The 16,901-nt window shown below is 36.6% G+C and overlaps 1 protein-coding gene across 3 annotated transcripts in view; it reads right to left on the bottom strand.

Moving 5' to 3' along the window:
• Nucleotides 1-1,285: 1,285 nt before the first annotated feature.
• The window catches only part of IFIH1 (interferon induced with helicase C domain 1), a 56,035-nt gene continuing 40,419 nt past the window's right edge, over nucleotides 1,286-16,901 (bottom strand). The window contains exons 8-16 of one of the 3 annotated variants that reach the window (XM_019457769.2): nucleotides 15,901-16,017; nucleotides 13,859-13,982; nucleotides 13,075-13,353; nucleotides 12,210-12,469; nucleotides 9,474-9,623; nucleotides 7,627-7,788; nucleotides 3,994-4,184; nucleotides 3,387-3,480; nucleotides 1,286-3,288 (exon numbers count right to left, since the gene is read on the bottom strand). In XM_019457769.2, the coding sequence (XP_019313314.2) occupies nucleotides 3,109-3,288; nucleotides 3,387-3,480; nucleotides 3,994-4,184; nucleotides 7,627-7,788; nucleotides 9,474-9,623; nucleotides 12,210-12,469; nucleotides 13,075-13,353; nucleotides 13,859-13,982; nucleotides 15,901-16,017 (1,557 nt within the window). In that variant the 3' untranslated portion in view covers nucleotides 1,286-3,108. The remainder of the gene's footprint in view (nucleotides 3,289-3,386; nucleotides 3,481-3,993; nucleotides 4,185-7,626; nucleotides 7,789-9,473; nucleotides 9,624-12,209; nucleotides 12,470-13,074; nucleotides 13,354-13,858; nucleotides 13,983-15,900; nucleotides 16,018-16,901) is intronic. The other 2 variants (XM_019457786.2, XM_019457779.2) reach the window with 2 other exon arrangements.

Genomic DNA, 16,901 nt, shown 5'->3' with positions numbered 1-16,901 from the left:
TAACATACAGTGTATACAGTGTGCTTTTCGTTTTGGGGATAGAGTCCCGTGATTCATCACTTACATACAATACCCAGTGCTCATCCCAACATTCTAGTTCTGAAAACGTGAACTGTGCTAGATGCTGGGAAGTGCCACATGGGTTTCATCTGTGTGGAACATAAAGGATGTCAGCTGGAGAGATGGCGAAAAATGGAGAAAGCGTGTAAAGACGCACTGTTGAGAAAGGATCAGGGTGCCCAGAAAAGACTGTAGCAGCATCATTTGTCAGGATTTATCAATAACACCCAACAAGCAATTTACTATTCTCTCACTCTTTATTATTCTTTCCCATCTGCACATAAGTGTGTTCGAATTCTTCACATCTTAAAAGCAACAATGATGGGAAACTTTAAATCCTCTTTGGCTTGATGTTCCACTGAACTGAAAATACCACCAGAAGCCTTCTTTTCCCTAAGGCATAACAAACACTCTGAGATATTAAATTGCAGTGTTTTATGCTTTCAACAACTGCTTGTGACGTGTACTCATGGTCCTTTGAGCAACCATTTCTTATTCACTTACGTGCTGCCTCAATGCCTTACATTCAAATGTTTGTATGAACTGTAAATTATTGTATTTTAATTTCATAGGGTCTCAAATGATCTCAAACTTTTGGTATAAAACTTGACATCTCTTACCCACAAAGTTGGTCACTGATCTACTGGCTTGGGAATGCTTGCTCTAAAATCTCCTGACACTTTCAGGCCTTTCCAACCCACTTTGAGATACAGGACTCCAGCCAATGGACCTTTCCTGTGAGACCCCCGCAACTGCCCTTTAGCAGATATGAGTTACTTTCAAATGTGTCATATGCCTGCCAGGTATTTAGCCCACAGCTGATATTACCACAAGTCATGAGACAAGGTCTTAAAATGAAAGCAGCGAGGGAGCCAGAAGCATAGAGAATGGTAATGTTAGACTTGTAAGAGACCTTTAATACCATTCAATCCAGTCTCTCATTTTCCAGGAGAGGAAACACAGCACCTGTGAGATGAGGTTGCCCAAAGTGCCCCAAATAACTGAAGGTTTCATGGGGACTAAAACTAGGCCTAGGCCTTCCAACTCCAGGTTGATATCTACATGTCATGAGGCTATCCTGTAAATGATATCCAAATACTCTAAGTATTAAACTGTTCGGTAACGATCAATCAAAATGCTACAATTATTACATGTATCATAATTTGAGTTTTCAGGTACCATCACATATTAAGTTTTATACTATTTGGAACACGTATTTCAAAACTTTGAGGTAAAGATAACACTTCTTTATTGAAAAAAAAATTTACTGGAAAACACAGATGAAAAAACCTGATATTTGTTGACACCTCAAAAACAGTCTACATATGTTACAGTAGTACATTTAGCTATTTTATGCATTTGGTTTCCTGCATAGTTTCCAAAATGTTCTAGAAGACAGCAGTACTTTAAATGGAGTCAGCTGGAGGTTTTAAAAGTATTTTAAGAAAACCACAATCTTCTTTGTCCCAAGAGCTCTCATTGGTTAATATTCATCTTTGCTTGGTTCTTATTAAGAAAAGCTAATGTTAGACTGAATTTAATTAATCCATCAAAACCACAGAAGAATTTTCTTTCTCATTCCCTCCAACATTTTGTTTCTCTTTAGTCACAGAAGGTAACACTTTCCATGCAGCAGATCATCTGAGTAAGTGTGGGTTAAAATGGTCAATTGTGAATCAGTCTCAATCATGTGGCTCTTCCATGGCAAAAGAGGTTGTTTGTCTCTACTGTGAGAATGTTCTGAATGCTGCACCTTGTGCCTATCTCCAAATAATCATACTTACTTCAGAAAAGCTGAAAATATCACAGTCACGGAGAGGTTACCCTTCTACCTGGTGTTAGGGACAAGTGGAGGTAGATACTTTCTCTAATAACATCAAGCATCTGCTCCCTGCTAACATCCTTTGTGAACCCTAGACATCTCTACTGACATAGGTAATCTTACAAGTATTAATAAATAGTCTGGACTTAGCCACCATTCCTGTGTTTATGGAGGGAAAGCTGAAAAAATAAGACTTAAGCTACCTGATGCTGCTTCTTCATAGTACCTTGCTTTTTATGGTGCTTTAATATTTTTCAAAGTGCTTTTCATATAAATACATATATCACTTACTCACAAAAGCTGAGCAAGTGGTATGAGAGGCAGAATTCTTAGACGGCCTCCAAGATTTCCGTCTGCTGGTGTGGTGTATATGCCCTCAAAATCCCTTAACTTTGAGTGTGGGCAGGATCTATGAATATGACATAGTCACTCCTGTGATTTTATCTTAGCAGACAAGAGAGAGATTGTCCTGCTGGCTTTGAAGAAGCAAATAGCTGTGCTATAAAAGGTCTATGAGCAAGTCACATGATGAGGGCAGCCCTACCTGTTCAGAGTGATCCCCAGTGGACAGCTAGCAAGAAGACAGGAATCCCCATCTTCATCTTCAAGGAAATGATAGCCAACAACTTGAAAGAGCTTGGAAGTGATTCAATGTTCATCCAGTACATCCAGATGAAAAACATCACTTGTTTCATAACTTGATTTCAGTCTCTGAGACCCTGTGCAGAGGACTCTGTCCAGGCCTCTGACCTACAGAACATGTGTAATAATAAAGGACTGTTGTTTTAAGCCACTAAGTTTGTGCTAATTTGTTGTGTAGCAGTAGAAAGCTAATGAAAGCAAAGGTAAATAATACTATGACGATTTCACGAATAAGGACACTGGTTCAGAAAGATGAACTGATTTGGTTAATTTCATCGTGAAGATTGGTGTGACAGGACTGATAATGGTACCTTGGATGCCTCCTTTATATGCTAGCATTCTTTCCACAGTCCCATAATGCTCCATACTAATGCGTATTACTGCTAGGTGTTCTTTACCCCTGCCCAACAACAAGATAGATACTTGAAAGCATAATACATTATCTTCCTCCATGCAGCTCAACACCAAGTAAGGCAATGACTTTATTAATCCTCACATCAGTTCTGTAGTATAGTAAAAACACTCATCAAAATCAAAGTAAATGTTAAGATGATAATATTTTTTAAAGAGTCTCAAATCGAATGTTAGTCCTCATCACTTAACAAACAATATTCTGAATAGTCAAGATCAGGAAATGTGATCGGTAATTCCACCCACTTTTTGTATTGTTTCTTCGGTGAATTATTTTTGAAAACCACTACAAAATTCTTTATTTTGAGACAAGGAAAATCTAAGCCTTTGTGCACCATCATCGTTCCCCAAGCCTAGAAAACAAAAGAGAGTGAGAGGAAAAATTAAATGCACATCCAATTAAGAATTCCCTGTGGCCAAAGTAAACATAAGCTCACAGCACTTTACTCACTTGGCCACATATTTTGCAGATAATCTCGCCATTTGTTTGATAGTCTACAAACTTCTTTCGTAGGGCTTTGTTTTCTCTCACAATGTAGAGTTCCCTAAAATGATCAAGGAGTAAAAACATACCTGAGAATTTGCAACGGACAAATATGCAAATTATGGGTACATGCTGTTGGACCTGAAGCTCAGCCACCTGCATGCATATCCCACACCTTATCCCCCTCTCCTTCCTGCCCCCACAGATCATCAGGTAGACACTCCCTTTCCGCATACATCTCTCAAGGGCCATGTTGCTTTTGGTGGCCTCTTTAAGTCTGTAGATTATTTTAACTAGACTTAAGTTGTCCAAAATTTTGAGAACAAATACGACTACACACCAGACGATGCACCTTGGATCCAAATGGCTCTGGGGCTCTCCCTTCTCCCCACCGTGCCTCAGTGCAATATATTTGAAAAAGTCACATTTGAAATAGGGATAGAATATGGGGGCTAAAGGAGGAGAAGTTCTGAAAAATAATGAACCTCATTTGTACTATTTCGGAAGAACACGCACAGTACAACCTACTTCACTTCTTATACAGAAACTAAAAATTCAGTGTTCCCGGACCTACTTGAATACTGGTGTCATGTTGACATGGTGCATCTTCTCAATTACATGGATGTCTTCCCCAGAGCAGGCTACCACACCGCAGTTTTTGCAGAGGAAATTTATTAACGATGGGTTTTCCTTGTAATACTTGGCGATACTTCTCTTGATTTTCATTTTCTTTTCCATTATACTTTGCATCTGTAATTCCAAAATCTGCATTGAGAAAAAAAAATTCAGTGTTTCTTTTTTTTTTTTTTTTTTTTTCACAGCTTCACTGAAGTAAGTCTCCTGGAATTCAGAGATCTTAAATAGTTACAAAAATGTACACTTGGCCTTAGTATAGAAAGAAAAATAATGAGGCGATAGCCTCCAAAGAATTTTGCATATAATCCTTTCCTGTAATCATGGAAATGTGTTCAGAAAGCAACCTTTTCCATTTTAGACAAGTTCTACTGTGAGAAAGTCCTTAGTAATATTAAAAAAACAAAAACAAAACAACAACAAAATAACACCTCATCCTACCACCTCTCTCCCTTGCCATTAGTTTCAATTCGGTGTCATAAAATAAGTTTAAGCCTTCTTTTACATGGAATCCCTTTGAAGACCTAAACACTATTATGACATTACCAATAGTCTTCTCTTACTTGTGATAAGCCACCCCCCCGCCACCAATTTCTTTAATCTTTTCTAGACCCTTTGCTATCTTACTCAATCTCTTCTTTACACATTTGTAGCAGAAACACTAGTTTCCCACCCAGAGTCCATTCTTCCTGGGAACAGAACTATAATTTCATTCCAGGTGAAAATATGCTAGCTACATTACAACATTTCAAGCCAGTGGCCAGTGAGACATAAGATGTTGCGTAGAATTTCTAGAAAAGCTCAAGTATCAGATAGTGGCCATTTTGCACTTTCTGTCTTTTCCATCTTCTTCTTTCTTCCACCTAAAATGAGCATGTGACAGTTGAAATTTGAAAAAAAACTCTCTTTGGCCTGGATAACAGAAACCAAATACTAAGAGGGCAGATAAGAGAGAAAGGTCTTGGCTTCCTTGACATCATGGAGCTATCATATGGATCTAGATTATCCACATTTTTTCATGAGAGAATAAGACCTTAACTGTGTATTCCAGGCCCTGTGGCTAGTGGCAAAATTTATGTCATAACAGAAACAATGTAGAGACACAAAACTTGAGATAGGCACTGGCCAGGTCTCACACCTACATAACTTCACATTAGGAAAACTTGTTTCTTAAATAATTTACCTCCAAACTAAACCACTCATAGATAGCAAAGTTATATTAAAATGTGCAGGACGCCATTGTTTTCCTGAAGGCTGAGGGGAAGTTTGTAGTAAAAGTAAATTATCAGTGCTGATGAGCAAAGCTGAATGGCCCATCTCTGGCTCTCATCTCTGTTTTGGGCTTTGATTCAAGACAGCCATATTTACTACAGAAAGGAGAACGAAACCTTGTAAGCAGCCCATGGGCCATATAATAGTTTAAACAGACAACTACAAAGACTAGTGTCATGTGTAAATTATAACAATATAAAAAATTGAAGTATTATGTTCCCTAAAAGTTTAATTAGGTTGTTCCTGCAAGATACTATCATTCACTGAGCCGATAAAAGATGATTTGGCATGGGATCATGTACATGGCAGGCAATTAAGAAACACAGGTGCAACAGAAAAGATAAAAATAAATCCAAAGTTAGTGTATGGGTATGTAACCAGGACACCAGCAACTAAAAGATTAGTTTTAAAATAGTAAAGAATAGGGGCGCCTGGGTGGCTCAGTCAGTTGAGAGCCTGACTCTTGATTTTGGCTCAGGTCATGATCCCAGGGTTGTGGGATCCAGTTCCATGTCGGGCTCCACACTGAGCACAGTCTGCTTAAATTCTCTCTCTCCCTCACATATATATACATTAATTAATTAACTGATTAATTAGTTAAAATACTAAAGACCAGTAAGGGATTAGTTCTAAAATAGTGAAAAATAGTAAAGAATGTGAATTAGAGGGGCAACAAATGAAAACAAAGCATCATAAATATATGGGAGGTACAAGCTATAGTCAGTCAAAGTCTAAATAAAATGTAACGAGTTGGAAAAGCTGTTGGGTCATTGCCAGGGAAAATGTTTAAAATCTTCACATTGTTTCTAGAAGTTTGATTCACAGGCTATCAGTTATGTACAGATTCTGTATATGACATGGAAAATAGACCTCACCTTCTGTGTCAAGGCTCACCATTTACTAGTGGCTGTTTGAACATTGTGTTGATACGGATTCTTAACTCAGAAGAAGGGAGTGCTGGGGTCTATCAGCGATGTCTGCTGAGGGAGCTGCACAGAATAGTAGTCAAATGTACCCCCTGCCATCCTTTTCTGAGTTTGTCAGCCTGGAGTAGCTTTAGGAGGGCAGGGCTCTTAGCCAAAGGAAATCTAAAAAGGTAGCCGATTCTGGGGCCCCCAAAGAGACTGTATCTTATTGTAGATATAATCTGAAAAAATTTGCCTCATAAATTCCAGAGATGGCCTAGAGTTTACCCAAAACATCTGGTCTTGAAACATCAATCTTTGAAAATATCCACTTGATTAACTTTCCAGTGACATTATATGGTCACAGATGTTTGATTTGACATTATCAAATGTTTGGTTTGCCTTATATGTAAAGGGGTTTTAAAATATAAGTTTGTGTAGAAACCTGGCCAGGAAACCTTGGAGTTGGTTATAGCAATGCACACCAATTTAAAAGCATCCCTTTCGTGAAACTCTATTTAGGGTAGAGCCAATTCCAATGTTAAGAAACTAACATTCACACCCATATGCAAGGGTGTGAATTTTCTTCTAAATGGATTGTTTGCTATTATAGTAGTTACAGTCTTTAATTCAGTGGTATGGGGGATTTCCTGAAATATTGCAGAAATGCATTCTTCCTTCACGGCATTCCTCTTGAAGCTCAAATGACTCTACATTAGTAAACTGAGATGCAGCTAGATAACATATTATGTATTTTCTTATCATTCAAATCTAACCTCAATGTCTCTATTTCTAAGAGACTTTCCCCAAACATCCAATCTAAAAAGTACTCATCTAATGACTCGTTTCATGTTGTCTTATTCTAATTCTCTAGAATTTATCCTTATGTGATATATTTCTTGGTTCATTATTGTTTCTTGTTTCTCCTCTTCAACTCTCACTACGTATACTCTAGAATATAAGCTTCACGTGGCAGAGATCGGTCTGTGCTGTTTGCTACCATGCTCTCTCTTTCTAGAACATTGCCTGGCACAGAGTAGGCACTTCATAAATACTTCTACAATGAAAATTTGTGTCTGTACTGATTCAACGAAACCAAAATTACCAGGTTGGCTTGAATGGGTGAACTGCACTAATCTTTCTAAACAAGGGCAGATTAAATTTACATCATCAAAATTTATGGTTGGTTTCATTGGAACGGTGGCCTGACAATTTCTGCTCATGATGGATCTTGATTCTTTTTGTATGTGAATCTGGACTAAGTACAGCTCATCCAACTGGAACTTAAAATTCAAGCACAATTTCTGTCTTGAGACTTAGCCACAAAGCTATCAATGGCAACCACATGCAGCCACTTTAAAGTGAAAAATAAATTCAGAGAGGTCCAAAAACAATACCTTATGAGCATACTCCTCTGGGTTCATATTTTGAACATGGTCTATAGCTTTATACATCATTTTCTCTCGGAAATCATTAACTATCTCACGTTCAATAACTCCTGAACCACTGTGGGCAACCAGGACGTAGGTACTCTCATCAGCTCTGGCTCGACCTCGGGCCTGAGAACATAAAGAAATCAAATAAACGAATGGCTATGCCTTCTGTCCACACTCTCATCTTTGGTTTGGAATGGTATTCATTGCTCAGTGTGCCAGCCTTCAAGTAATTTTGTTATTCTCAGTAAAGTTAGCTGTTACCCATTTTTTGTAAATCAGTTATTTGAAATTCAAAATGTGCTTTAATGCAGAAACAATGTTCTAGAGCGATGATGGTTAGGTCACCACACCAACCCTCAAAACCCTCAACTGCACAAGACCATTCTGTCCACCTTTTTTGTTCCCAGGATCCTCCTCTCAACCCTGGGAACCGGCACCATTGACTTAGACTGGAATGGCATTCCGGCCTGGTAGGAGGGATAGATGGAAAGAAGGGGCATCTCTGACCTTGACAGCAGGACTATTGAAAATGCAGTTTCTGCTCCTGGTATCTATGTTGGATTTTGAGCACATTTCCCCATGAAAACAGGCTCAACATGGTGATAAATTTCTGTAGTCCTCTTTAGAAAGTAATATTTCGGTACATTTTGAGTAACAGACAATGTTGTGGCCTGGCCCAGGAACCTAACTACCAGCTATAATATCTGTATGAAAAATGCATTCAGTGTTACAAGCCACCAACAAATTAACTCTTGAAATTCAATTACTTGCTAATTTGATGGTTGTCTGGTTATCTTAGTCTTCCTGACTTGTCTCCCATGCAGGGATACAATTCAATGTATTTTAAAAAGATTTTAAGTTAATTTTATAGGAAGAGTATTATATATGCAAATCAAAGGTAACAATTATATTGTTAAAATAGTGTGGGTAAAAGATAAAAGAAAATTAGGACATTTCACTTTTGTTTTGTATGTGTAACTTTGCCTCCCTCAACATTTTATGATGAAAAATTCAAAACATACAGAAAAACTGTAAGAATTGGGAGGAGAATGCAGAAATGGTAGGGATCCTTAAGGTTTGTGCATATTGCTTTGTCAGACATTTTTAAGAACACTGCACTTCAGATTCCTAGTCCAGCTGGGAGCTCGCAGACATCCTAGGAATGAAGAGGCCTCTTGACTCTTACAGATGGGGCGGGGCCAGTGTCATGTTTCTGAAGAGTCTTGGGACACAGAAATAACAACCAAAGAAGAGTTGTTTAAAAATGCAACAGTTGGGGTGCCTGGGTGGCTCAGTCAGTTAAGCGTCCAACTTCAGCTTAGGTTGATCTCAGTCTATGAGTTGGGAGCTCTGAGTCGAGCTCTGTGCTGATAGCTCAGAGCCTGAAGCCTGCTTGGGATCCTGCATCTCCCTCTCTCTCTGCCTCTCTCCTGCCTGTGCTCCGTCTCTCTCTCTCTCTCTCTCTCTCTCTCTTTCCCTTCCTCCCTCTCTCTCTCTCTCTCAAAAAATAAACATTAAAAATAAAATTAAAAATAACAACAAAAATACAACAGTTATCTGATTGTCATACGAATCAAAACAGGAGTATTCAGCTCTTCAAGATTTCTTTTTTTGAATTGAGGTATAATTGACATATAATATTGTATTCGTCTCAGGTGTGCAATATAATGATTTGGTATTTGTATACAATAAGAACCGATTTCTCTTTTAGAAGAATAGATATATTTTTAAAACTGTGCTGTTTTGCTAAAACAATTAAAATAATAACACAAAATAAAAATTTAACATATTAGAGGTATTAAGTGTACCTGGACCATGGCTATTTCATTAGTGACGAGACCATAACGGATAACAATATTACATTCTTTAATATCCAGACCTTCTTCTGCCACTGTGGTAGCGATAAGCAGATTTATTTTTCCAGTGCGGAATTTACTAATGACTTCTTTTTGTTCATTCTGTAGAAACATTTTAATAAATTAAATTTTATGATGCTAAACACATTATAATCTTCTAATTAGCAGAAGAAATAATAAATTGCAACTGGTCAGTGCAAATCAAAGGATTAGCTCATACACGGATTCACTGCCATCTGTTTTTGGCATTGAACAAAGACATGATGGTAAGACAACATTTGATATCCAATCTGGGATTACCACACAATAATAAAAATATTTCCATCATCCAGTCTGGAAGTGGGAAGACCATCATTTTTGCCAAGGAAATAAATTGATGGGTAACTTGGGAGGGAGGAAAAAGGAGATGCTTTCGGTTGAGGAGAGGATAGGGCGATGAGAAACTAGAGTGGGCTTTGCTCTTTACTATGTTAACTTCAGAATCTTTAGTATTCAGAAAATAAGATGCAGTGACACTTTGAAAGATTGTTGAATTTTGAGTCACAGAGAAAATAATACAGTCTATGCCACATTTGGTCACTTTAAGAATCACTCAAGCATGAAACCTATAGAATATTTCTGGAAGGATATGTGAAAAACTGAAAATATTGGCTGCCTCCAGCGAGGGAGCCAGAATACTGGAGGGGAGTCGTGTGCCCTGAACCTTATTAATTCTGAAAGATATGAATATGTTATCTGTTCAAAGAGAAGATTAAATAAAAATGAAATAATAAGTTATTAAAACATAATATTAAAACTATAATTAAATGAAAAAACTCTGAATTTTGAGTTTTTGAGTATATTAATTTCTTAGTATAAGAAATAGGGGCGCCTGGGTTAAGCATCCAACTCTTGATTTCAGTTCAGGTCATGATCTCATGGTCTGTGAGTTCAAGCCCCATGTCAGGCTCTTCCTCTCTCTCTCTCTCTCTCTCTCTCTCTCTCTCTCTCTCTCAGACCCTCCCCCCTCTCAAAAATAGATAAATAAACTTAAAAAGAAAAAAGAAAGAAAGAAAACATGCACTCTGGCCCTTGCATAGGAGGGGCAGGTGAACATAAACCCAGCCCCATATGGCCACGGTGGTTTTACTGCCACAATTACTCTTATCAAAGCTGTTGGTCCAGTCTGCCTCTGGTGCATGTTTATGCTGTCTTTTATCCCCAAACATTAAACAAAAATAACATGTCACACCAGCAGTGTGTTTTCCTATCCCCTTCCTTCTCTTCTTAGAGGCAGTGTGTCTTTATTTGACTCCTAAATGCGAAAGCATTGTGCAGAAAAAGCCTCTCTCCAGTCTTCACTGATAATTTCTCCCTCTGGCACTCATGTCCACTGATAAAGGCTTACATGTCTTTGGATTTTAGCAGAAGATGTCTCTGCTATTCAAGAGTACTTTAATAATGAGAATTTCAGACACAGCATCAAACCCTGAAACAGTAGATGCTAACTCCCTCTCCCAAGGAGTAAGGCCAACTCTGTTCACAAGGGGAGGATGTGGGATGTAAGGAAGGTAATTTGGTATGTAGCCCCCAAATCTGAAATGACTTAGGACCAAAAAGTAGCTTGATAACAACATACTTTCCTTTTATACCTCACCACTTTTCAAAGAGGAGCTGAGGCCACATATACCTGAAGTCATAATACGAAAGCTAATATAATAGAAACTTAAAAACAGGAGTAAAAGGATACAGATGTATTACTTGTAAGCATTAACCCAGAGGCTGTGGGACTGAACTTGAGTTTTACCTGTGAGCTTCTGGAAAGGTAAGGCAAAAGGGAAACAAATTAAGAAAACTAGTTCTCATCACAAAGGAGGAAGTAAGCTCCTTACCCAAGGAAAACAGTTCTTTCTTTCTCTGGCATAAATTTTAGAGGGAGCTTTAACTGAGTATATGTAGTGAGTATATTGAGCATTATCATGTAAAATTTCAAGAACTATTTTTTTCAGCAAACAATAAAACAGATAATTTGCTCCATTGGACTGAATGATGATGACCATAACAGAATTCAAGTCTCCTCTTGTCCCTCAAGACTCAAAGTCAATATGACTTCAGAAGAACATTTTACTCTAACAATCCATGCTTGTAATGTCTACAAGTGCCTTTTTTTAAATCTCCCATGGGTTTTTACTGTGCACATGATAAGTAGTATAATGAAATGAAAACAAAACAAAACAAATCTTTAAAAGGAAAAGAAAATCGCTCATAGTCCCAAATCTTTTAACACACGAAATGTCTTAATTTTTCCAAGTTGCCTTACAGATCTCATCCTATGCAAACATATTCTACATTTTTCTAATTATAATGTACATACTTTGGTGGGGATTTGATTTTTCCACTCGATATGATATTGTAACCAGTTTTGCATTTTGTTACTAGGTTTAAATGTCAATCATTTTTGCAAAGGAAACTCAATTTCCAAAGTTGCTCCAAGTATGTGAAAAACGTGACTCCTAACACAATGTTCAGCTTATCAAATACCACAGATTAGACTGCTATTAAACTCACATTTTATCTTAAGAACACGTGTTTCATCCGACAAAATTATTTGTGGGGTGTGAAGAGAAAAAATGAAAAAAGAAAAAGACTACAATAAATTTGGGAAGAGAAATAACAACATGAGGAAAGAAATACAGGAGATGTTTTCACCTGTGTCATGGGCTTGAACTCACTGCTGTGTCCAGCTCCAATCAGATGATGGGCTTTGACGCCAACTTCAGCAAATTTTTTATTTTCAGTAATCCACTGGGAAAGGGCATATGCACTCTGTCGTGTTTTTGTGAAAATTATTCCTCGGGCTGATTCCTCAGTCCTTGTGTATTGTTCCATTATGGTGTTTCTTAATTTGGTCAGCTTCTCATTTTCATGTTTTGGGTTTTCAGCCAGCTTTTTCAACATTCTATTGTTTTCTTTAAAGAATAATTAGTTTGATTATAAAATATGTGAATAATTACACTGGGAGATTTTATGTAATGAGATACTGAGATACGTAGTTGACCTACAGTTAATCTTGTGCTATATCTAACAATGAGGCTAGCTTAATAAATAAATGTATTGCAGTCTTGTTGATAATAAAACCAGGTGGCTGAATGACTGATCGTGATTATACACAATTAATGGCTAATCTGAACCCATCAATTAGAAGGGGCCCCGATATAGGTGGGATTTCTTCTTTCAAAATGAAAGATTATTTTAAGAGGGCCTTTTGGAGGGTGCCTGGCTGGCTTAGTCGGCTAAGCATTGGAATCTTGGTTTCAGCTCAGGTCATGATCTTGAGATTCTCGGGATAGAGCCCCATATCAGGCTCTACACTAGTAGCTCAGAGGTTGCTTGGGATCCCCCCTCTCTCTCTGTATCTCTCTCTTTCTCTCTCTCTCTATAAATAAATAAATAAATAAATAAATACATACTTTTTTTAAAAGAGGGCCTTTTGGGGAGCTTTTGAGAAGTATTGGGCTCATGCCAAAGAGGCGCATGCATGAGCATACACCATAAATGTCACATTGATTCTCACCTATAAATAAATCCATGAGAAATCTATCTGTCTTATCCACTCTCAAAGGCTTCTTGTCATCATCCTCATCTTCGTTACCATCATCGTTACCCTCCTCACCACTCTCATCGCTATCATCTTCTTGAACTGCAAACTTCTTTTCTTTTTCATCATTATAGAAAGCTTCCAGGTGATTATAGGCATCAATCGTTCGAATTGTATCATTAATTTGTAGGGCCTCATTGTACTTCCTCAAATGCTCTGCGCAAACTCTGTCTTTGCGATTTCCTTCTCTTGCAGCTGTGAAAGAACACATTATACATAGTGAAATAATGGTAAAACACACCCCTACAATTGTGCTGTGGACTTGAATATGTCTTTGATACTTGTTTTTGAAATGGGAAGTTAAGGCCCAAAATGCGCCTTGAGCTCTTAAAGCCTTTCAACCCCTGGACTGGCTATCTGAGCTCTGTTACAGCAAGAACACCTACCTGATTCTTGCTGACTCAGAAGAATAGCATGGAAAACATTTCAGTTCAGTTTGCATTTGGAGACAGAAACGTTAATATTTATCTTAATGTGTTAAACATACAATAAGTGAAAGACTCTGGAAATGAAGACAAAAATGGATAGATTGGAGCTTCTTTCCATCAGTAGATAAGAGATTAGAACATGTACATCCGTGTACTACTTCAGAGAAATTCCATCTGATATTCCATTTGCTTTCAGCTTGCTTGAGAATATATGATAGATCATCTGAAATCTTAGCATAAACATGGAAGTGTTAAGTCAAAAACCCAGTTACCTTTTTTTTCCATTTGAATGGTCCATTGTTCATAGGGTTGAGTTCCAAAATCTGACATTGGACTCATTTCACAAAAACTTTGAATCCTGGTCATTATTTCTACAAGTTTATCTTTAAATGGATCCTAAAAATAAATTATACACTTATTCTTACATGTTTATGTTGTTAAAGAAATAACATTACCTTTGTTAACATAATTTCCATGTTATAATAAATTTGGTTCATAATCTTTGTTGAGACAAAGAAACAAGTTAATCTCTGACCACTTCCTCGTACATTTATTTCTTATCCGAAATCCACCCTTAAGCCACACACACACCAACACCATGCACCCCCACTGGAATTCCCATTTTAAAAGTTTTACAAAGATAAAACTAATGAATAATAAGAAATTTGAATGCTAAGAGTAATTTTAAAATATGTAAGTTAAAGCAATACCCCAATTATTTAGAGATTGTGATGTAATTTAAGAAACATTTCCATTTGAAGAACTGGTATGATTTCTAGCAAAATAAAAAGTCAAGAGAGACTTGTGATGAGCACTGGGTGATGCATGGAATTGTTGAGTCACTATATTGTACACTTGAAACTAATATAACACTGTATGTTAACTAACTGGATTATTTTTTATTTTAGAGAGACAGAGAGAAAGAAAGAGAGAGAGAGAGAGAGAGAATCTTAAGCACGAGCTAGCATGGAGCCTGATGTGGGGCTCAATCCCATGACCTTGGGATCAGGACCTGAGCCAAAATCAAAAGTTGGACACTAACCCACTGAGCCATCCAGGTAACCCTCTAATGAATTTAAGAAAAAGTTAAGAGAGTTTAAAAAACAAAAACAAAAAAACAGAAGAGTGCATACTAAATGATTTCCTTTAAATAAAGTTAAAAATCTGTCAAAACCCATCTTGGTGTTAGAAGTCAGGATAGTAGTTATCCTTGGGGGATGAATGACTGGAAGGAGAAATAAGGGCTTTTTGGGTGTTGAAAATGTTTAGATTTTGACTATACAGATGTGTTCATTTTAAAACAATTCAGCAATCTGTATATTTATGAATTTGTACTTTCCTGTACGTCTGTTATACTTCAATAAAAAGCATACCCAAATTAAGTAAGTTAAAAAGTAAGATTGCGGCTTTTAAAAATTTATCCTAGGGATGTCGTGGGGTTTTTTTTTCAATGATGATGAGTAGAAACATGCATTTAAATTTATCAAGTAAAAGGGAATAAGTAACAAAACTGAAGGAAAATAAAGTATATTCAAATGTTCTAGTTCAGCTGGAATAGATAGTAGTCTTCTTCAGAATTTCCACCAAAATTAATCTATGGAGATTGGTCACTGACACTGGTTTACCGCCTACGACATTTCAAACACAATATTGTCTATTATACATATTTCATGTCATTTAATCCTAACATCCTATGACATAGATTTTCAATGACTACACTTATTATCAAGTACATAGAGCTAAAATTTATCATGCTTTTTATATTTTACAAATGAAAGTATTGACATAACATACTGATCATAATATCCAAAACAACTCAGTTGGTTTTTATAATCAGCAAAAATACTCATTTCAAAGGAACCATTACAGTAAATATTTTACTTCTTTACTACTGTGTGTACCGTGTGTTCTCTTAAGAAAGTAAATGTGCAAATTAGGAATGATTCCCATTATCATTACCAGCTGCAATTTGGTAGCAACAAAATTGTTCTGTGAAATGTCAGAAAACTAGTCCTGGAATTCACCAAGAAAGTTAAATGAATAAAATGAACTATAGTAATCTCTCTAGTTTACTTGTATATAACCCTCTCTACTCTCATCCCCATGGCGTCTCTTCATATAAACTGGTAAACTAAAAGGATGGACAAGAGAATTCACAGCAGTGCTTTCTCATCTAATAATACAAAAGAATAAAACTAAGTTATTTTGCTAAAAATTTAAGATAATATTCTTCGGTTTGTATAAAATAACCTTTGCATGTTTCAGTTGAGTATGGCATTATTAATCTAATAAATATAAAACTTTAAGCACATACTTCTCTGGTGTCATCTGCGATTGCAAACTTTTTGCATGGCTCTTTTATTTGGCTTTTGAGTTGATTTATATTTTCTTTCACAGTTTTAATGGTGCATGCATCAAGATTGGCACATATCTGGAAAAGAGATTTTTTTCAATATTCAAATATTTAGTTTTCCTTTTCAATCGATTCAATGTAGAACTATTTTTTCATATAATAAATAAGTACCATGACTTGCTAAATATAGCATTTTAGTATTGCTTTACTGTGGATCTGATTAACCAGTACATTTATCTCAACAGACTAAAAAGAAACTTCTAAATCAGTTGGCGGATAATTCCAAAAAAGAAGTGTATTTATTCTCCTTTCTTAAACTCCATTTGCCAGCTGGAAAAACTGATATGGAAACAGTATAGTAAATAAAAGAGATCAGCAGAGAATGGTTATAAGATAACCATATTATATGAGACATTTTAAAGGCCATCTTGACATCCCTGGATCAGATTACCACCCTCTTCTACCCATAAAAAGGACAATGTAAAGCTAGGAGCAGCTGAAGACTAGATGTGCCTGAATCTAGACTGATGTTAGTCCTTAATCCCATAATAAATTGTATTTTGGAACCAATAATTGTGCTTCTGTCTGTTGTACGTGATTTTACTGAGTCCAACTTAAAGTAAGGGACTTAAAATATAAATGCAATTGCTTTAGTACCAACATACTCCTTGCGTTTCTCTGAATTCATTTAACATTTGAAATCAACAATAGTACTTTATATGGTGTTACCATTTGGGGTCAGCTGACAAGTAGTACAACTTCGAACAGAGATTTTTGTATCCCCCTTTTCCCATTTAATTTGGATTACTCAGAATCTGAGAACCACATAGAACAACAAAGGCACAGAAGAAAATATGCAATTTTTAAACTCATGGAGTATTGTGAAAATTAGAAACTTTCATCACTTATGCATATTTCTAAATGTTTATTTATCTTTTTCAGAGAGAGAGAGAGTGCACGTG

This window comes from Panthera pardus, unplaced genomic scaffold (genome assembly GCF_024362965.1).
Source record: "Panthera pardus isolate Hobbes unplaced genomic scaffold, ASM2436296v1 HiC_scaffold_10, whole genome shotgun sequence".
NCBI lineage: Eukaryota > Metazoa > Chordata > Mammalia > Carnivora > Felidae > Panthera > Panthera pardus.
This window is presented reverse-complemented; position numbering and strand designations above follow the sequence as displayed.